Source organism: Clinocottus analis, unplaced genomic scaffold (assembly GCF_023055335.1).
Source record: "Clinocottus analis isolate CAN_PGR_092001 unplaced genomic scaffold, fCliAna1.0.p SCAF_16, whole genome shotgun sequence".
NCBI classification, from domain to species: Eukaryota; Metazoa; Chordata; class Actinopteri; order Perciformes; family Cottidae; genus Clinocottus; species Clinocottus analis.
The window spans coordinates 8,918,263-8,940,233 of record NW_027175887.1 but is presented as its reverse complement, the minus strand read 5'-3'; the positions used below and the strand labels follow the sequence as shown (position 1 = coordinate 8,940,233).

At 38.6% G+C, this 21,971-nt stretch overlaps 3 protein-coding genes across 3 annotated transcripts; all 3 read right to left on the bottom strand.

Moving 5' to 3' along the window:
• Nucleotides 1-36: 36 nt before the first annotated feature.
• On the bottom strand, nt 37-3,490 carry LOC137786522 (immunoglobulin lambda-1 light chain-like). Its single transcript, XM_068578443.1, has 4 exons — nt 3,427-3,490; nt 1,586-1,910; nt 1,236-1,270; nt 37-474 (listed from the first exon to the last, which is right to left on the bottom strand). The coding sequence occupies exons 1-4, from the start codon at nt 3,488-3,490 to the stop codon at nt 146-148; spliced, it is 753 nt and encodes a 250-aa protein (XP_068434544.1). The 3' UTR covers nt 37-145.
• Nucleotides 3,491-8,944: 5,454 nt separating this feature from the next.
• Nucleotides 8,945-12,341, bottom strand: LOC137786511 (immunoglobulin lambda-1 light chain-like). The gene is made up of 4 exons (XM_068578423.1): nt 12,278-12,341; nt 10,437-10,761; nt 10,087-10,121; nt 8,945-9,325 (listed from the first exon to the last, which is right to left on the bottom strand). The coding sequence occupies exons 1-4, from the start codon at nt 12,339-12,341 to the stop codon at nt 8,997-8,999; spliced, it is 753 nt and encodes a 250-aa protein (XP_068434524.1). The 3' UTR covers nt 8,945-8,996.
• Nucleotides 12,342-16,339: 3,998 nt separating this feature from the next.
• On the bottom strand, nt 16,340-21,823 carry LOC137786523 (immunoglobulin lambda-1 light chain-like). The gene is made up of 4 exons (XM_068578444.1): nt 21,784-21,823; nt 21,372-21,691; nt 17,430-17,466; nt 16,340-16,668 (listed from the first exon to the last, which is right to left on the bottom strand). Exons 1-4 carry the CDS (start codon nt 21,821-21,823, stop codon nt 16,340-16,342), a joined length of 726 nt encoding a protein of 241 aa, XP_068434545.1.
• Between the last annotated feature and the right edge of the window lie 148 nt (nt 21,824-21,971).

The following is a 21,971-nucleotide window of genomic DNA, read 5'->3' as shown; positions in this document are numbered from 1 at the left end:
AATGCTTTTTTATTGAATAAGTCTGAATACGTTGTATTGTTTGCAAAGCTGAAACACAATTACAAGCACATTTTCTAAAAAGTGAAGCTTGTGATGAACAAACAGCAGAAAGAAGAAGCAGATGTTAAATGGTCATTCTGCTCCTCTACTGTTGCTCAGCTGGACAGTCGGACTTCTTGATGCTTTTCTCGGAAGTCTGGGCGCCCAAAGACACTTTACATGTGTAAACCGTATCCTGGTTCCAGTCTGACGTCTGGACGGCCAGATAGCTGCTGATGTGGAAAGTCTGGTCGGGTTGTTTAACAGCGGTGCTGGTAGAGATCCCACTGCTCACTGGGTTCCCTCCAGACAACCAGGTCACATCTGCAAAAGGCACAGACTGACTGGACAGACAGGCCAGAGAGGCTTCAGTGGACTGGAGCTCAGCACGGGACGGAGGGAAGACGGTCAGGACTGGAGGAGAGAGGCTGGAGCCTGAAACACACCAAAGGCTTTCTTCAAACAGCTGGACAGTAAAAGATAGTCTGTTTGTTTAGTTGACGAGAGTCAAACTGAACAAATGAAGCATTTAGAAAATATAAACATTTAGAAAGCATCATGTAAAGATATGAGCAGAGTAAAAAAAAGAAATGACTGAGAATGTTAATCACTAACTTGGAAATACGATGACCGGTTTTATAAAACATTTATGTTGAAATAATTTCAAACGGTCTTCATGTGTGTCTTACAAAGTGTTGTCTGGTTTATAATATAACATAATCAGTCGCTGTGAGAAATTACAGTAAAACAGAGCTGAGTTTGATAAAGTCTAACTAACATCAGAGGAAACAAATGTTTTCAAAAGCCAACAAACACAGTGATCATGGTGTTAAAACTACATTTTACAAGATTAGTAATTAAACAACATGAACTCAGAAATGAAGTATTCACTTTTTATGTCAGATAATCTTAACAGATTATGTAACATCACTCAAATAGTTTTTGAGTCAAGAGTTGCAGAAATAAATATGGTAAAATTATTTAGAAAACATTTCAAGTGTTTTGATTTTTCACAACTTTGAATTCTCTGTTAAAAAAACATCTTTGTATCAAAGCTGATGAACAACAGAATGAATCATTAAACAACATGTTAAATATTTCCAACAAGTAGAAAACATAAATCCATAATTTTCTCTTAATATGAATATTAGTATCAGTACACATATTCAGTTTTATGATAAGTAAACAGTACTTACTTGTCACAATCAGCTTGGTTCCTGGTCCGAATACCACAGTGATTCAGTCTGTACACATGGCTGTACAAAAACCTCCTGACTCTCTAACGAGGGGAGAGGAACTGAACCATCCTGCTGAGACCAACTCTCACTGTCAACACCTCATTGAATTCATCCGTCTGACTTCATTTCATAACACTGCTGGACTTGTTTCAAACACTCCTGTAATGTTAGATGCATTCATTGAATGTTCCTCAATGTTTTGTTCCAGTTTGTCTGATTTGAGTGCTTCTATTTTGCTCAGAGATGTTACACATCTGTAGTGAGTCTCTGGTGGAGGTTTTTGTCACAGTGTGAACCTCTGTGATACAGCTGCATCAGCAGAGTCATCCCATGTCCCACAGTAATACTGAGCAGCATCTCCGGCCTCTGCCCGCTTTATGATGAACTGGTAATCTATGTTTGATGAGGATTTAGAGCTGAACCGGTCTGAGGAGAAACCTGATCCAAACTCAAGATCACTGCTGTCATGATCAAATCCAAGAACATACTGAGGAGCTTCACCAGGAACCTGTTTATACCATCTGACATAATTTCCATCATATCTCTGAATGTTGCAGTTGAGAACAACCTCTTGTCCTGGAGAAACTGTGTGCACAGCAGGCGTCTGAGTCAGCACTATCACTGCATCCACATCTGTCAAGACACAGAGAAAAATAAGGTGAAAGGTTTCTGTGTGAATAGATGATAGATGGGCTGTAAAATGAACCAGAAGAACATCTCACATGTGAGAGCAGTGAAGAGAGAGCAGAGGATCCCCAGCATGATGTCACTGTGGCGTTCCTGACTGTACAGCTGAGAGGTGAGCAGGGTCAGAGTGTGAGGAGAAGAGATTATGGAGCATATAAAGACACTGAGAAGAAGAGGAGAGGAGGAGGAGGAGCTTAAACAAAACCAGTTTTCACACATAAATCAACATCATAAGTATCGGTTTCACATCATTTACTTTTTCATAAATTCTGTTAATAAAAAACGTACGCATACTGGTTTTGGAAGTATGCTAATGTAATTTAAGAATTAAATCAAGTTATTCTTTCACATTAATTGTTTCTTCTTTTTTTTATTTCAGACTGCTCGTTAAAAAAAAAAGTATTTCTAAGTGGGTTCATAGTTTGATGTTAAATGTGACTCCTCATGTAAAGAAGTTCAGAAAGTACTTTCTTTTCTTTCATATATTTTTCTCCAATGGGGGCTCATTTTTTTGTTATTTGTTTCTGATATTGTGTTGATGTGGCTGCTGAAGCTCAGATCTGAGTCTTTTAAAATTTATAACTTGGGTCAAACTGGAAAATCACTTTCATTCTTTTCTCCTTGTTGCCATATGATTTCTGTCTTGTCTTTATTTAATTGAAAGACATGTAATTACATAAAGCAATGTGTGTAAGCAGGGTGAAGAGTGTACTACAAGTTCATTATCAGCTCAACAAGAGACATTCACATTTACTGTTAACAAGTATTTTCATGACAATGTGATGGATCATAACTTGTGTTTAAGTGGTTTACATTTACATGTGAGCATATAAATATTTACACAAGGCAAACTGTAAATAACCACTAGAAATATTTGAGAATGTTTGTGAGAATACAATAAAAGGAAAATATCTGTTTATTATATATACTGTAAGTTACAGAAAGCATTGACTGGTGACTTCCCTCCCAGTCAAGATGTGTCAGAGTCTCAAAAAGCAGAAGTATTGTGTGAAGAGGTTTTTGTCACAGTGTAAATCACTGTGATACTTCCTGCTTAACAGACTCATCCCATGTTTCACAGTAATAGACTGCTGAGTCTCCCTCCTCCATGTTGGTAATGATCAAACGATAATCTGATGTTGACTGATGAGTAGATGTGAACTTTGGAGAGGAGAAACCAGAGCCATAGCCTGGAGCGCTGTCCCCGTGATAAAAAAATATTACAAACTGAGGAACTTCTCCAGGAGTCTGTTTATACCAGCGAGCAGCACTGTTAGTAACAGTCCCCAGGTTACAGTCCATGGTGGCTGTCTCTCCTCTCCTCACCGCCACAACAGGCTTCTGTGTCAACACCGTCACACCACTCACACCTGGAAACAACAAGACGACATGGAGTCAAGAGAAACACACAGACTGATGAAGCCAACGTGAGGGCAAAGTTGCAGGAAGTCAGCCTCCTCACATGTGAGAGCAGTGATGAGAGAGCAGAGGGTCACCAGCATGATGTCGCTGTGTGGCGGAAACATTCCTGACTGTACAGCTGAGAGGTGAGCAGGGTCAGAGTGTGAGGAGAAGATACTCTGAAGCTTATAAAGACACTGAGGAGAGGAGAAGAGAAGAGGAGGAGGAGCTTAAACAAAACCAGTTTTTACACATAAATCAAAATCATAAGTATCAGTTTCAATTCATATAGTTTTTAATCAAATCTGTTAATAAAAAAAGTGTGTATATTACTTTTGGAAGTCTGCTAATGTCATTTGAGAATTAAATCCATTATGATCTCAAATGAATTGTTTATTTTAATTTTCTATTTTGGACTGCTCATAGAAAACAACATTTTTCTTTAGTGGGTTCATAGTTTTATGTTAAATGTGACTCCTCGCCTACTAAAGAAGTTCAGGAAGCACTTCATTTTCCTTCAATAAGAATTGTTATTCTTATTCTTTGTTTAAGAAGATTAAATATTGATTCAATGATTGTGTTGATGTGGCTGCTGAAGCTCAAATCTGAGTCGACTTCTAACTTGGGTCAAGCTGGAAAATCACTTTCATTCTTTTCTCCTTGTTGCCAGATGATTTCTGTCTTGTCTTTATTTAATTGAAGGACATGTAATTGCATCAAGCAATGTACTTATTCCAGCATAATACAGTATGTGTAAGCAGTATTATATCATAAACAGGGTGAAAAGTGTTCTGCAAGTTCATGTATCATCCTTAAAAAGAGACATTCATATTTACTGTAAACAATTTTTTTTCACGACAGTGTGATGGATCATAACTTGTGTTTAAGTTGTTTACATTAACATGTGAGCATATCAATATGTACAAACTGCAACCTGTAAATAAACAATCGGAAAGATTTGAGAATGTTTGTGAGAATACAATAAAAGGAAAATATCTGTTTATTATATATACTGTAAGTTACAGAAAGCATTGACTGGTGACTTCCCTCCCAGTCAAGATGTGTCAGAGTCTCAAAAAGCAGAAGTATTTTGTGAAGAGGTTTTTGTCACAGTGTAAATCACTGTGATACGTACTCATTAACAGAGCTGTCCCATGTTTTACAGTAATAGACTGCTGAGTCTCCCTCCTCCATGTTGGTAATGATCAAACGATAATCTGATGTTGACTGATGAGTAGATGTGAACTTTGGAGAGGAGAAACCAGAGCCATAGCCTGGAGAGCTGAGGCTGTGATAAAAATATAATACAAACTGAGGAACTCCTCCAGGAGTCTGTTTATACCAGGAAGCATAACTGTTAGTAACAGTCCCCAGGTTACAGTCCATGGTGGCTGTCTCTCCTCTCCTCACCGCCACAACAGGCTTCTGTGTCAACACCGTCACACCACTCACACCTGGAAACAACAAGACGACATGGAGTCAAGAGAAACACACAGACTGATGAAGCCAACGTGAGGGCAAAGTTGCAGGAAGTCAGCCTCCTCACATGTGAGAGCAGTGATGAGAGAGCAGAGGGTCACCAGCATGATGTCGCTGTGTGGCCGAAACATTCCTGACTGTACAGCTGAGAGGTGAGCAGGGTCAGAGTGTGAGGAGAAGATACTCTGAAGCTTATAAAGACACTGAGGAGAGGAGAAGAGAAGAGGAGGAGGAGCTTAAACAAAACCGGCTCTTACACATAAATCAAAATCATAAGTATCGGTTTGATGTCATATAGTTTTTCATCAAATCTGTTAATAAAAAAACTTGTGTATATTACTTTAGTAAGTCTGCTAATGTCCTTTGAGAATTAAATCCATTATGCTCTCAAATGAATACTTCATTTTATTTTTCTATTTTGGACTGCTCATAGAAAAAAGAAGTATTCCTAAGTGGGTTCATGGTTTTATTTTAAATGTGAGTCCTAAAGAAGTTCAGTAAGCACTTTCTTTTCTTTCACATGAGAGCTCTTACTCTTGTTCTTTGTTTAAGATGATTGCATCAAGCAATGTACTTATTCTCAGCATTGTTGTGAGTTTGAGCAATCACAGTCACTTGGTGAACTAGTTACACATCTGAGTGTGCTCTGTAAAGCTGTGATAAGCATCTTTATTGTCATGTATGATTTGACCAAAAAGAAACATGTTTAGTTGAATAATAGGGGCCCAAGAATCGAAGCCTGATGGACTCCACGTCATGTTGATCTGCTCAGATGTAGAATCACTCATCTCTAGCATGTTACAGTGTGTGAAAGCAGTAATATATCAAAAGCAGGGTGAAAAGTGGACTTAACTGTTCATGTATAACCTCAACAAGAGACATTAATATTTACTGTTAACAATTATTTTCAGGACACTGTGATGGATCATAACTTGTGTTTAAGTTGTTTACATTTACTTGTGAGCATATACGTATGTACACAAGGCAAACTCTAAATAAACATTAGGAAAATGTTTTAAAAGTGTTTGAGAATAAAATAAAAGGAAAATATCTGTTTATTATATATACTGTAAGTTACAGAAAGCATTGACTGGTGACTTCCCTCCCAGTCAAGATGTGTCAGAGTCTCAAAAAGCAGAAGTATTTTGTGAAGAGGTTTTTGTCACAGTGTAAATCACTGTGATACGTACTCATTAACAGAGCTGTCCCATGTTTGACAGTAATAGACTGCTGAGTCTCCCTCCTCCATGTTGGTAATGATCAAACGATAATCTGATGTTGACTGATGAGTAGATGTGAACTTTGGAGAGGAGAAACCAGAGCCATAGCTTGGAGCGCTCCAGCCGTGATAAAAAGATAATACAAACTGAGGAACTCCTCCAGGAGTCTGTTTATACCAGCCAGCAGCACTGTTAGTAACAGTCCCCAGGTTACAGTCCATGGTGGCTGTCTCTCCTCTCCTCACCGCCACAACAGGCTTCTGTGTCAACACCGTCACACCACTCACACCTGGAAACAACAAGACGACATGGAGTCAAGAGAAACACACAGACTGATGAAGCCAACGTGAGGGCAAAGTTGCAGGAAGTCAGCCTCCTCACATGTGAGAGCAGTGATGAGAGAGCAGAGGGTCACCAGCATGATGTCAGTGGGAGCTGAGAATGGCCTTGTGACTTGGAAAGTGAGTTTACTGCTGACAGATTAGAGGATGAGGAGAGGAGGTGCTGGAGGAGCAATTAAATACAACACTGAAACTGAGAGTGACTGACAGGAGGAGGAGCTTTGCTTATATCTGCATGGTTTCATGGTGTAATGTGTCAGCATTAATATCAGTGTAGGGGATTTTTCAAAATTTGGATCTGATCAAATTTATTGCAGTTGCAATTGTGACATATATGTTTATTTTTAAACTCCCTTGCCTTAGGAGATCAAAAAATTCAACTTTTTTTCATAAGTCAAAGGAGAGTCATGTTGCTTTTTCAACGTGTACATGACAACACATGTATAAAAGCAATTGATAGTTTGCAACATCATTGTGTTTCCAGTCAAGGAGGCTTTACAGAGAACTGAGACTCAACCTCTTGATTTACATGAAGTTAAATAAAGACAGGAGGTCTGCAGGTGCTTCCTGCAGAAGAGAGAGAGAGAGAGAGAGAGAGAGAGAGAGAAAGAGAAAGAGAGAGAGAGAGAAGAGAGAGAGAGAGAGAGAGAGAGAGAGAGAGAGAGAGAGAGAGAGAGAGAGAGAGAGAGAGAGATGAAAAGCCCTGACTTCTGTTGAAATCTAGGGTTACTTCTCTTTTTTGTGTGTGTGTTTGTGTTTGTGTGTACTGCGTCTTTTTTAAACAATGAAATCAGTAAGAGTTCCCTCTGTGTCTTCTAATAGTAATCCAGTGCTGCTCTCTAGTGCGAATTCAAAAGAATAACAACACCTAACTTCTCTTATTTTATCATCATCCGTTGTGTGAAGTACAACTATAATACATGTTTAATCTAATAAATGTGTGCAAATAATGTAGTTATAGACATGAGTGATTTCATGTAATCACCTCAATTAAGAATTTAAATACATAAATAAATGCATTCCCTAAATGAATAGTAATTTGGAAAAGTTCATTTTTACTTTGAAGCTTGAGAGACCGCTGCTGCTTCGTTACAATCTCTCATGACTTTGACTGCTCTCCTGCAAACAGCCAGCAGAGGGCCAATAGGATTGTTCATGTGAGGGAGGGAACACTAAAGAGAGACCAGGCGGAGGAATTTGAGTTTTCATGTAATGTAACAAATGCAACGTTCACTTTGACTGCATTTATATCAACAATATTAATGTCTGAAGAATGCAGACATCCTCCAACATCTGTGTCTTTGGAGTCACTTTAAATGAATATAGTTTACACACATCTGAACAAGCCCATCAGAGTAATTAGTCAAGTACATATTTAGCATGATTGAAGGGAATATCACAAAAGCAACACAACTCAAACATGTAGTAAACATGTCAAATCATAGCGTTAGAGTCATTTTTATTTTTCATCACCTTCTAAAAGTTCATATTTCACATCCAGGGTTGCATCCAGGTATGAACTCTATTTTCCATGTGAGGCCTGCGCTGCCTGCCTTCCCTCACCTGTCCACTAGTCAACCCGTTCAGTTCTCCTGCTGCTGCTCGTCACCTGACCACCAGCTATACTTTCTAACGCAGGTGACACCATCATGTCTGGTGATAAAACGCACATCTCTGCTCGCTACTTGTTCCTGAAGGCATTACGTGACAGTGACAGAACAATCAGGGTTCAGCAGACTCTTCAACTGCGCTCCAGAGTCGCAGCAGCCCACCATGCTGTCCCACAACCAGCTGGTACGATGTCAGGATAGGAGGTGTGATGATGTCAGAGTGGCCCCGATTTACATGAATTTAAACAAAAGTTAAACACTTGACACACACGAGTATCTTTAATAACTGAATGTTGAATTCCGTTTCTCAAACAAACCCACTAACTATCCAACATTTCATGATTATGTTACATTACTCATGTTTAGTGGTGGTCACTGAAATCATAAATAAACACGTTTTAAGGATAAGACCATGAAGTTTAGGTGAGGTCAAAGAATAAGTCGGTTTACAACCGACAGGACTCTTCATTTACATGAAGCTATAAATAAGGAGAGCAGGCCAACAGGTGCATCCTGGGAAGGAAGAGAAGATGAAGTAGAGAGGTGATGCTTCACTGACGGAGGATGACATCTTGCTTTCATTTGATCGTTTCATTTCATTTAATTACTGAGAGAAACTAAAACCAGATAAAGACATCTTAGTTTGAATAAATTTCTGATAGACTTTAGAGAACGTAAAACATAATGTTTTTAATTTAGATTCATACCTTAAGACCATTTTTTAAAAAAAAGACAGCGATTAATGACTAAAATGACACAAACTGCATCTACAAACCACCTGCTTCTTCTTGAGCCATTGTTCATGAGAAAAAGACAAGAAATCTATTGTTTTACACAATGCTTTTTTATTGAATAAGTCTGAATACGTTGTATTGTTTGCAAAGCTGAAACACAATTACAAGCACATTTTCTAAAAAGTGAAGCTTGTGATGAACAAACAGCAGAAAGAAGAAGCAGATGTTAAATGGTCATTCTGCTCCTCTACTGTTGTTCAGCTGGACAGTCGGACTTCTTGATGCTTTTCTCGGAAGTCTGGGCGCCCAAAGACACTTTACATGTGTAAACCGTATCCTGGTTCCAGTCTGACGTCTGGACGGCCAGATAGCTGCTGATGTGGAAAGTCTGGTCGGGTTGTTTAACAGCGGTGCTGGTAGAGATCCCACTGCTCACTGGGTTCCCTCCAGACAACCAGGTCACATCTGCAAAAGGCACAGACTGACTGGACAGACAGGCCAGAGAGGCTTCAGTGGACTGGAGCTCAGCACGGGACGGAGGGAAGACGGTCAGGACTGGAGGAGAGAGGCTGGAGCCTGAAACACACCAAAGGCTTTCTTCAAACAGCTGGACAGTAAAAGATAGTCTGTTTGTTTAGTTGACGAGAGTCAAACTGAACAAATGAAGCATTTAGAAAATATAAACATTTAGAAAGCATCATGTAAAGATATGAGCAGAGTAAAAAAAAGAAATAACTGAGAATATTAATCACTAACTAGATAATACGATGACCGGTTTTATAAAACATTTATTTTGAAATAATTTCAAACGGTCTTCATGTGTGTCTTACAAAGTGTTGTCTGGTTTATAATATAACATAATCAGTCGCTGTGAGAAATTACAGTAAAACAGAGCTGAGTTTGATAAAGTCTAACTAACGTCAGAGGAAACAAATGTTTTCAAAAGCCAACAAACACAGTGATCATGGTGTTAAAACTACATTTTACAAGATTAGTAATTAAACAACATGAACTCAGAAATGAAGTATTCACTTTTTATGTCAGATAATCTTAACAGATTATGTAACATCATTCAAATAGTTTTTGAGTCAAGAGTTGCAGAAATAAATATGGTAAAATTATTTAGAAAACATTTCAAGTGTTTTGATTTTTCACAACTTTGAATTCTCTGTTAAAAAAACATCTTTGTATCAAAGCTGATGAACAACAGAACGAATCATTAAACAACATGTTAAATATTTCCAACAAGTAGAAAACATAAATCCATAATTTTCTCTTAATATGAATATTAGTATCAGTACACGTATTCAGTTTTATGATGAGTAAACAGTACTTACTTGTCACAATCAGCTTGGTTCCTGGTCCGAATACCACAGTGATTCAGTCTGTACACATGGCTGTACAAAAACCTCCTGACTCTCTAACGAGGGGAGAGGAACTGAACCATCCTGCTGAGACCAACTCTCACTGTCAACACCTCATTGAATTCATCCGTCTGACTTCATTTCATAACACTGCTGGACTTGTTTCAAACACTCTTGTAATGTTAGATGCATTCATTGAATGTTCCTCAATGTTTTGTTCCAGTTTGTCTGATTTGAGTGCTTCTATTTTGCTCAGAGATGTTACACATCTGTAGTGAGTCTCTGGTGGAGGTTTTTGTCACAGTGTGAACCTCTGTGATACAGCTGCAGCAGCAGAGTCATCCCATGTCCCACAGTAATACTGAGCAGCGTCTCCGGCCTCTGCCCGCTTTATGATGAACTGGTAATCTATGTTTGATGAGGATTTAGAGCTGAACCGGTCTGAGGAGAAACCTGATCCAAACTCAAGATCACTGCTGCCATGATCAAATCCAAGAACATACTGAGGAGCTTCACCAGGAACCTGTTTATACCAACTGACATAATTTCCATCATATCTCTGAATGTTGCAGTTGAGAACAACCTCTTGTCCTGGAGAAACTATGTGCACAGCAGGCGTCTGAGTCAGCACTATCACTGCATCCACATCTGTCAAGACACAGAGAAAAATAAGGTGAAAGGTTTCTGTGTGAATAGATGATAGATGGGCTGTAAAATGAACCAGAAGAACATCTCACATGTGAGAGCAGTGAAGAGAGAGCAGAGGATCCCCAGCATGATGTCACTGTGGCGTTCCTGACTGTACAGCTGAGAGGTGAGCAGGGTCAGAGTGTGAGGAGAAGAGATTATGGAGCATATAAAGACACTGAGAAGAAGAGGAGAGGAGGAGGAGGAGCTTTACCAAAACCAGTTTTCACACATAAATCAACATCATAAGTATCGGTTTCACATCATTTACTTTTTCATAAGTTCTGTTAATAAAAAACGTACGCATACTGGTTTTGGAAGTATGCTAATGTAATTTAAGAATTAAATCAAGTTATTCTTTCACATTAATTGTTTCTTCTTTTTTTTATTTCAGACTGCTCGTTAAAAAAAAAGTATTTCTAAGTGGGTTCATAGTTTGATGTTAAATGTGACTCCTCATGTAAAGAAGTTCAGAAAGTACTTTCTTTTCTTTCATATATTTTTCTCCAATGGGGGCTCATTTTTTTGTTCTTTGTTTCTGATATTGTGTTGATGTGGCTGCTGAAGCTCAGATCTGAGTCTATTAAGATTTATAACTTGGGTCAAACTGGAAAATCACTTTCATTCTTTTCTCCTTGTTGCCATATGATTTCTGTCTTGTCTTTATTTAATTGAAAGACATGTAATTACATAAAGTAATGTGTGTAAGCAGGGTGAAGAGTGTACTACAAGTTCATTATCAGCTCAACAAGAGACATTCACATTTACTGTTAACAAGTATTTTCATGACAATGTGATGGATCATAACTTGTGTTTAAGTGGTTTACATTTACATGTGAGCATATAAATATTTACACAAGGCAAACTGTAAATAACCACCAGGAAAGATTTTAGAATGTGTGTGAGAATACAATAAAAGGAAAATATCTGTTTATTATATATACTGTAAGTTACAGAAAGCATTGACTGGTGACTTCCCTCCCAGTCAAGATGTGTCAGAGTCTCAAAAAGCAGAAGTATTGTGTGAAGAGGTTTTTGTCACAGTGTAAATCACTGTGATACGTTTTGCTTAACAGAGTCATCCCATGTTTGACAGTAATAGACTGCTGAGTCTCCCTCCTCCATGTTGGTAATGATCAAACGATAATCTGATGTTGACTGATGAGTAGATGTGAACTTTGGAGAGGAGAAACCAGAGCCATAGCCTGGAGAGCTGAGGCTGTGATAAAAATATAATACAAACTGAGGAACTCCTCCAGGAGTCTGTTTATACCAGGAAGCATAACTGTTAGTAACAGTCCCCAGGTTACAGTCCATGGTGGCTGTCTCTCCTCTCCTCACCGCCACAACAGGCTTCTGTGTCAACACCGTCACACCACTCACACCTGGAAACAACAAGACGACATGGAGTCAAGAGAAACACACAGACTGATGAAGCCAACGTGAGGGCAAAGTTGCAGGAAGTCAGCCTCCTCACATGTGAGAGCAGTGATGAGAGAGCAGAGGGTCACCAGCATGATGTCGCTGTGTGGCGGAAACATTCCTGACTGTACAGCTGAGAGGTGAGCAGGGTCAGAGTGTGAGGAGAAGATACTCTGAAGCTTATAAAGACACTGAGGAGAGGAGAAGAGAAGAGGAGGAGGAGCTTAAACAAAACCAGTTTTTACACATAAATCAAAATCATAAGTATCGGTTTGATGTCATATAGTTTTTCATCAAATCTGTTAATAAAAAAACTTGTGCATATTACTTTAGTAAGTCTGCTAATGTCCTTTGAGAATTAAATCCATTATGCTCTCAAATGAATACTTCATTTTATTTTTCTATTTTGGACTGCTCATAGAAAAAAGAAGTATTCCTAAGTGGGTTCATGGTTTTATTTTAAATGTGACTCCTAAAGAAGTTCAGTAAGCACTTTCTTTTCTTTCATATGAGAGCTCTTACTCTTGTTCTTTGTTTAAGATGATTGCATCAAGCAATGTACTTATTCTCAGCATTGTTGTGAGTTTGAGCAATCACAGTCACTTGGTGAACTAGTTACACATCTGAGTGTGCTCTGTAAAGCTGTGATAAGCATCTTTATTGTCATGTATGATTTGACCAAAAAGAAACATGTTTAGTTGAATAATAGGGGCCCAAGAATCGAAGCCTGATGGACTCCACGTCATGTTGATCTGCTCAGATGTAGAATCACTCATCTCTAGCATGTTACAGTGTGTGAAAGCAGTAATATATCAAAAGCAGGGTGAAAAGTGGACTTAACTGTTCATGTATAACCTCAACAAGAGACATTAATATTTACTGTTAACAATTATTTTCAGGACACTGATGGATCATAACTTGTGTTTAAGTTGTTTACATTTACTTGTGAGCATATACGTATGTACACAAGGCAAACTGTAAATAAACATTAGGAAAATGTTTTAAAAGTGTTTGAGAATAAAATAAAAGGAAAATATCTGTTTATTATATATACTGTAAGTTACAGAAAGCATTGACTGGTGACTTCCCTCCCAGTCAAGATGTGTCAGAGTCTCAAAAAGCAGAAGTATTGTGTGAAGAGGTTTTTGTCACAGTGTAAATCACTGTGATACGAACTGCTTAACAGACTCATCCCATGTTTTACAGTAATAGACTGCTGAGTCTCCCTCCTCCATGTTGGTAATGATCAAACGATAATCTGATGTTGACTGATGAGTAGATGTGAACTTTGGAGAGGAGAAACCAGAGCCATAGCCTGGAGCGCTCCAGCCGTGATAAAAAGATAATACAAACTGAGGAACTCCTCCAGGAGTCTGTTTATACCAGCGAGCATCACTGTTAGTAACAGTCCCCAGGTTACAGTCCATGGTGGCTGTCTCTCCTCTCCTCACCGCCACAACAGGCTTCTGTGTCAACACCGTCACACCACTCACACCTGGAAACAACAAGACGACATGGAGTCAAGAGAAACACACAGACTGATGAAGCCAACGTGAGAGCAAAGTTGCAGGAAGTCAGCCTCCTCACATGTGAGAGCAGTGATGAGAGAGCAGAGGGTCACCAGCATGATGTCAGTGGGAGCTGAGAATGGCCTTGTGACTTGGAAAGTGAGTTTACTGCTGACAGATTAGAGGATGAGGAGAGGAGGTGCTGGAGGAGCAATTAAATACAACACTGAAACTGAGAGTGACTGACAGGAGGAGGAGCTTTGCTTATATCTGCATGGTTTCATGGTGTAATGTGTCAGCATTAATATCAGTGTAGGGGATTTTTCAAAATTTGGATCTGATCAAATTTATTGCAGTTGCAATTGTGACATATATGTTTATTTTTAAACTCCCTTGCCTTAGGAGATCAAAAAATTCAACTTTTTTTCATAAGTCAAAGGAGAGTCATGTTGCTTTTTCCACGTGTACATGAAAACACATGTATAAAAGCAATTGATAGTTTGCAACATTACTGTGTTTCCAGTCAAGGAGGCTTTACAGAGAACTGAGACTCAACCTCTTGATTTACATGAAGTTAAATAAAGACAGGAGGTCTGCAGGTGCTTCCTGCAGATGAAACAGAGAGAGAGAGAGAGAGAGAGAGAGAGAGAGAGAGAGAGAGAGAGAGAGAGAGAGAGAGAGAGAGAGAGAGAGAGAGAGAGAGAGAGAGATGAAAAGCCCTGACTTCTGTTGAAATCTAGGGTTACTTCTCTTTTTTGTGTGTGTGTTTGTGTTTGTGTGTACTGAGTCTTTTTTAAACAATGAAATCTGTAAGAGTTCCCTCTGTGTCTTCTAATAGTAATCCAGTGCTGCTCTCTAGTGTGAATTCAAAAGAATAACAACACCTAACTTCTCTTATTTTATCATCATCGGTTGTGTGAAGTACAACTATAATACATGTTTAATCTAATAAATGTGTGCAAATAATGTAGTTATAGACATGAGTGATTTCATGCAATCATCTTAATTAAGAATTTAAATACATAAATAAATGCATTCCCTAAATGAATAGTAATTTGGAAAAGTTCATTTTTACTTTGAAGCTTGAGAGACCGCTGCTGCTTCGTTACAATCTCTCATGACTTTGACTGCTCTCCTGCAAACAGCCAGCAGAGGGCCAATAGGATTGTTCATGTGAGGGAGGGAACACTAAAGAGAGACCAGGCGGAGGAATTTGAGTTTTCATGTAATGTAACAAATGCAACGTTCACTTTGACTGCATTTATATCAACAATATTAATGTCTGAAGAATGCAGACATCCTCCAACATCTGTGTCTTTGGAGTCACTTTAAATGAATATAGTTTACACACATCTGAACAAGCCCATCAGAGTAATTACTCAAGTACATATTTAGCATGATTGAAGGGAATATCACAAAAGCAACACAACTCAAACATGTAGTAGACATGTCAAATCATAGCGTTGGAGTCATTTTTTTTTATTTTTATCACCTTCTAAAAGTTCATATTTCACATCCAGGGTTGCATCCAGGTATGAACTCTATTTTCCATGTGAGGCCTGCGCTGCCTGCCTTCCCTCACCTGTCCACTAGTCACCCCGTTCAGTTCTCCTGCTGCTGCTCGTCACCTGACCACCAGCTATACTTTCTAACGCAGGTGACACCATCATGTCTGGTGATAAAACGCACATCTCTGCTCGCTACTTGTTCCTGAAGGCATTACGTGACAGTGACAGAACAATCAGGGTTCAGCAGACTCTTCAACTGCGCTCCAGAGTCGCAGCAGCCCACCATGCTGTCCCACAACCAGCTGGTACGATGTCAGGATAGGAGGTGTGATGATGTCAGAGTGGCCCCGATTTACATGAATTTAAACAAAAGTTAAACACTTGACACACACGAGTATCTTTAATAACTGAATGTTGAATTCCGTTTCTCAAACAAACCCACTAACTATCCAACATTTCATGATTATGTTACATTACTCATGTTTAGTGGTGGTCACTGAAATCATAAATAAACACGTTTTAAGGATAAGACCATGAAGTTTAGGTGAGGTCAAAGAATAAGTCTCTTTAGAACCGACAGGACTCTTCATTTACATGAAGCTATAAATAAGGAGAGCGGGCCAACAGGTGCATCCTGGGAAGGAAGAGAAGATGAAGTAGAGAGGTGATGCTTCACTGACGGAGGATGACATCTTGCTTTCATTTGATCGTTTCATTTCATTTAATAACTGCAAGCAACTAAAACCAGAAAAGACATCTTAGTTTGAATAAATTTCTGATAGACTTTAGAGAACGTAAAACATAATGTTTTTAATTTAGATTCATACCTTATGACCATTTTTTAAATAAATGACAGCGATTAATGACTAAAATGACACAAACTGCATCTACAAACCACCTGCTTCTTCTTGAGCCATTGTTAGTGAGAAAAAGACAAGAAATCTATTGTTTTACACAATGCTTTTTTATTGAATAAGTCTGAATACGTTGTATTGTTTGCAAAGCTGAAACACAATTACAAGCACATTTTCTAAAAAGTGAAGCTTGTGATGAACAAACAGCAGAAAGAAGAAGCCGATGTTAAATGGTCATTCTGCTCCTCTACTGTTGCTCAGCTGGACAGTCGGACTTCTTGATGCTTTTCTCGGAAGTCTGGGCGCCCAAAGACACTTTACATGTGTAAACCGTATCCTGGTTCCAGTCTGACGTCTGGACGGCCAGATAGCTGCTGATGTGGAAAGTCTGGTCGGGTTGTTTAACAGCGGTGCTGGTAGAGATCCCACTGCTCACTGGGTTCCCTCCAGACAACCAGGTCACATCTGCAAAAGGCACAGACTGACTGGACAGACAGGCCAGAGAGGCTTCAGTGGACTGGAGCTCAGCACGGGACGGAGGGAAGACGGTCAGGACTGGAGGAGAGAGGCTGGAGCCTGAAACACACCAAAGGCTTTCTTCAAACAGCTGGACAGTAAAAGATAGTCTGTTTGTTTAGTTGACGAGAGTCAAACTGAACAAATGAAGCATTTAGAAAATATAAACATTTAGAAAGCATCATGTAAAGATATGAGCAGAGTAAAAAAAAGAAATAACTGAGAATATTAATCACTAACTAGATAATACGATGACCGGTTTTATAAAACATTTATTTTGAAATAATTTCAAACGGTCTTCATGTGTGTCTTACAAAGTGTTGTCTGGTTTATAATATAACATAATCAGTCGCTGTGAGAAATTACAGTAAAACAGAGCTGAGTTTGATAAAGTCTAACTAACATCAGAGGAAACAAATGTTTTCAAAAGCCAACAAACACAGTGATCATGGTGTTAAAACTACATTTTACAAGATTAGTAATTAAACAACATGAACTCAGAAATGTAGTATTCACTTTTTATGTCAGATAATCTTAACAGATTATGTAACATCACTCAAATAGTTTTTGAGTCAAGAGTTGCAGAAATAAATATGGTAAAATTATTTAGAAAACATTTCAAGTGTTTTGATTTTTCACAACTTTGAATTCTCTGTTAAAAAAACATCTTTGTATCAAAGCTGATGAACAACAGAATGAATCATTAAACAACATGTTAAATATTTCCAACAAGTAGAAAACATAAATCCATAATTTTCTCTTAATATGAATATTAGTATCAGTACACGTATTCAGTTTTATGATGAGTAAACAGTACTTACTTGTCACAATCAGCTTGGTTCCTGGTCCGAATACCACAGTGATTCAGTCTGTACACATGGCTGTACAAAAACCTCCTGACTCTCTAACGAGGGGAGAGGAACTGAACCATCCTGCTGAGACCAACTCTCACTGTCAACACCTCATTGAATTCATCCGTCTGACTTCATTTCATAACACTGCTGGACTTGTTTGGAAAATCACTTTCATTCTTTTCTCCTTGTCGCCATATCATTTCTGTCTTCTCTTTATTTAATTGAAGGACATGTATTTTCATCAATCAATGTACTTATTCTCAGCATTGATGTGAGTCTGAGTAATCATAGTCACTTGGTTAACTGGTTATTCATCTGAGTGTGGTCTGTGAAGCTATGATAAGCATCTTTATTGTCATGTATGATTTGACCAACAGGAAGTACGTTCAGTTGAATTATAGGGATCCAAAAATCAAAGAAAAATATCTGTTGATCCTTTATATATATATATATATATATATATATATATATATATATATATATATATATATATATATATATATATATATATATATATATATATTAGTTACATAAAGCATTGACTGATGACTTCTCTCCCAGTGAAGATGTGTCAAGCAGTGATTTTTAACCACTGTGTCACGGCATCCTGTGTAGTGATAGTCAGGAGTGTCGTGGAAAAATGTCCAATTTCACTTAATCGGTTCAAAAATAATATGATTTAGTTGCCGCAAATAAAGTGCCATTGTTGAGCATCTGAGCCTGTAATATAGTTGTTGGCCAAGTTATTAAATACTCTTCTATGACAGTAGGTAGCACAATAATTACCTGGAGCTGTTTTATGCTACAATGAGACATTTTGTAACTTGTTTTGTTGCTGGTGTGACTCAAGATTTTTTTATTGTTGAAAATGTGGCTCAAAAAAGGTTGAAAAACACTGTGTCAGAGTCTCAAAAAGCAGAAGTATTGTGTGAAGAGGTTTTTGTCACAGTGTAAATCACTGTGATACGAACTGATTAACAGAGCTGTCCCATGTTTTACAGTAATAGACTGCTGAGTCTCCCTCCTCCATGTTGGTAATGATCAAACGATAATCTGATGTTGACTGATGAGTAGATGTGAACTTTGGAGAGGAGAAACCAGAGCCATAGCTTGGAGAGCTGTCCCCGTGATAAAAAAATATTACAAACTGAGGAACTCCTCCAGGAGTCTGTTTATACCACCAAGCACCACGGTTAGTAACAGTCCCCAGGTTACAGTCCATGGTGGCTGTCTCTCCTCTCCTCACCGCCACAACAGGCTTCTGTGTCAACACCGTCACACCACTCACACCTGGAAACAACAAGACGACATGGAGTCAAGAGAAACACACAGACTGATGAAGCCAACGTGAGGGCAAAGTTGCAGGAAGTCAGCCTCCTCACATGTGAGAGCAGTGATGAGAGAGCAGAGGGTCACCAGCATGATGTCGCTGTGTGGCGGAAACATTCCTGACTGTACAGCTGAGAGGTGAGCAGGGTCAGAGTGTGAGGAGAAGATACTCTGAAGCTTATAAAGACACTGAGGAGAGGAGAAGAGAAGAGGAGGAGGAGCTTAAACAAAACCGGCTTTTACACATAAATCAAAATCATAAGTATCAGTTTCAATTCATATAGTTTTTCATCAAATCTGTTAATAAAAAACGTCTGTATATTACTTTTGGAAGTCTGCTAATGTCATTTGAGAATTAAATCCATTATGCTCTTAAATGAATTCTTTATTTTATTTTTCTATTTTGGACTGCTCATAGAAAACAACATTTTTCTTTAGTGGGTTCATAGTTTTATGTTAAATGTGACTCCTCACTTTGTAAAAAAGTTCAGGAAGCACTTTCTTTTCTTTCACATGAGAGCTCTTATTCTTGTTCTTTGTTTAAGATGATTAAATATTGATTCAGGTATTGTGTTGATGTGGCTGCTGAAGCTCAAATCTGAGTCTATAAGGATTTCTAACTTGGGTCAAGCTGGAAAATCACTTTCATTCTTTTCTCCTTGTGGCCGTATGATTTCTGTCTTGTCTTTATTTAATTGAAGGACATGTAATTACATCAAGCAATGTGTGTAAGCAGGGTGAAGAGTGTACTACAAGTTCATTATCAGCTCAACAAGAGACATTCACATTTACTGTTAACAAGTATTTTCATGACAATGTGATGGATCATAACTTGTGTTTAAGTGGTTTACATTTACATGTGAGCATATAAATATTTACACAAAACGAACTGTAAATAACCACTAGAAATATTTAAGAATGTGTGTGAGAATACAATAAAAGGAAAATATCTGTTTATTATATATACTGTAAGTTACAGAAAGCATTGACTGGTGACTTCCCTCCCATTCAAGATGTGTCAGAGTCTCAAAAAGCAGAAGTATTGTGTGAAGAGGTTTTTGTCACAGTGTAAATCACTGTGATACGTTTTGCTTAACAGAGTCATCCCATGTTTGACAGTAATAGACTGCTGAGTCTCCCTCCTCCATGTTGGTAATGATCAAACGATAATCTGATGTTGACTGATGAGTAGATGTGAACTTTGGAGAGGAGAAACCAGAGCCATAGCTTGGAGAGCTGTCCCCGTGATAAAAATATATTACAAACTGAGGAACTCCTCCAGGAGTCTGTTTATACCAGGAAGCATAACTGTCAGTAACAGTCCCCAGGTTACAGTCCATGGTGGCTGTCTCTCCTCTCCTCACCGCCACAACAGGCTTCTGTGTCAACACCGTCACACCACTCACACCTGGAAACAACAAGACGACATGGAGTCAAGAGAAACACACAGACTGATGAAGCCAACGTGAGGGCAAAGTTGCAGGAAGTCAGCCTCCTCACATGTGAGAGCAGTGATGAGAGAGCAGAGGGTCACCAGCATGATGTCGCTGTGTGGCGGAAACATTCCTGACTGTACAGCTGAGAGGTGAGCAGGGTCAGAGTGTGAGGAGAAGATACTCTGAAGCTTATAAAGACACTGAGGAGAGGAGAAGAGAAGAGGAGGAGGAGCTTAAACAAAACCAGTTTTTACACATAAATCAAAATCATAAGTATCGGTTTGATGTCATATAGTTTTTCATCAAATCTGTTAATAAAAAAACTTGTGTATATTACTTTAGTAAGTCTGCTAATGTCCTTTGAGAATTAAATCCATTATGATCTCAAATGAATTGTTTATTTTAATTTTCTTTTTTGGACTGCTCATAGAAAACAATATTTTTCTTTAGTGGGTTCATAGTTTTATGTTAAATGTGACTCCTCGCCTACTAAAGAAGTTCAGGAAGCACTTCATTTTCCTTCAATAAGAATTCTTATTCTTATTCTTTGTTTAAGAAGATTAAATATTGATTTAGTGATTGCGTTGATGTGGCTGCTGAAGCTCAGATCTGAGTCTATAAGGATTTCTAACTTGGGTCAAGCTGGAAAATCACTTTCATTCTTTTCTCCTTGTTGCCAGATGATTTCTGTCTTGTCTTTATTTAATTGAAGGACATGTAATTGCATCAAGCAATGCACTTATTCCGGCATAATACAGTATGTGTAAGCAGTATTATATCATAAACAGGGTGAAAAGTGTTCTGCAAGTTCATGTATCACCCTTAAAAAGAGACATTCATATTTACTGTAAACAATTTTTTTTCACGACAGTGTGATGGATCATAACTTGTGTTTAAGTTGTTTACATTAACATGTGAGCATATCAATATGTACAAACTGCAACCTGTAAATAAACAATTGGAAAGATTTGAGAATGTTTGTGAGAATACAATAAAAGGAAAATATCTGTTTATTATATATACTGTAAGTTACAGAAAGCATTGACTGGTGACTTCCCTCCCAGTCAAGATGTGTCAGAGTCTCAAAAAGCAGAAGTATTTTGTGAAGAGGTTTTTGTCACAGTGTAAATCACTGTGATACGTACTCATTAACAGAGTCATCCCATGTTTTACAGTAATAGACTGCTGAGTCTCCCTCCTCCATGTTGGTAATGATCAAACGATAATCTGATGTTGACTGATGAGTAGATGTGAACTTTGGAGAGGAGAAACCAGAGCCATAGCCTGGAGAGCTGAGGCTGTGATAAAAATATAATACAAACTGAGGAACTCCTCCAGGAGTCTGTTTATACCAGCGAGCAGCACTGTCAGTAACAGTCCCCAGGTTACAGTCCATGGTGGCTGTCTCTCCTCTCCTCACCGCCACAACAGGCTTCTGTGTCAACACCGTCACACCACTCACACCTGGAAACAACAAGACGACATGGAGTCAAGAGAAACACACAGACTGATGAAGCCAACGTGAGGGCAAAGTTGCAGGAAGTCAGCCTCCTCACATGTGAGAGCAGTGATGAGAGAGCAGAGGGTCACCAGCATGATGTCGCTGTGTGGCGGAAACATTCCTGACTGTACAGCTGAGAGGTGAGCAGGGTCAGAGTGTGAGGAGAAGATACTCTGAAGCTTATAAAGACACTGAGGAGAGGAGAAGAGAAGAGGAGGAGGAGCTTAAACAAAACCGGCTCTT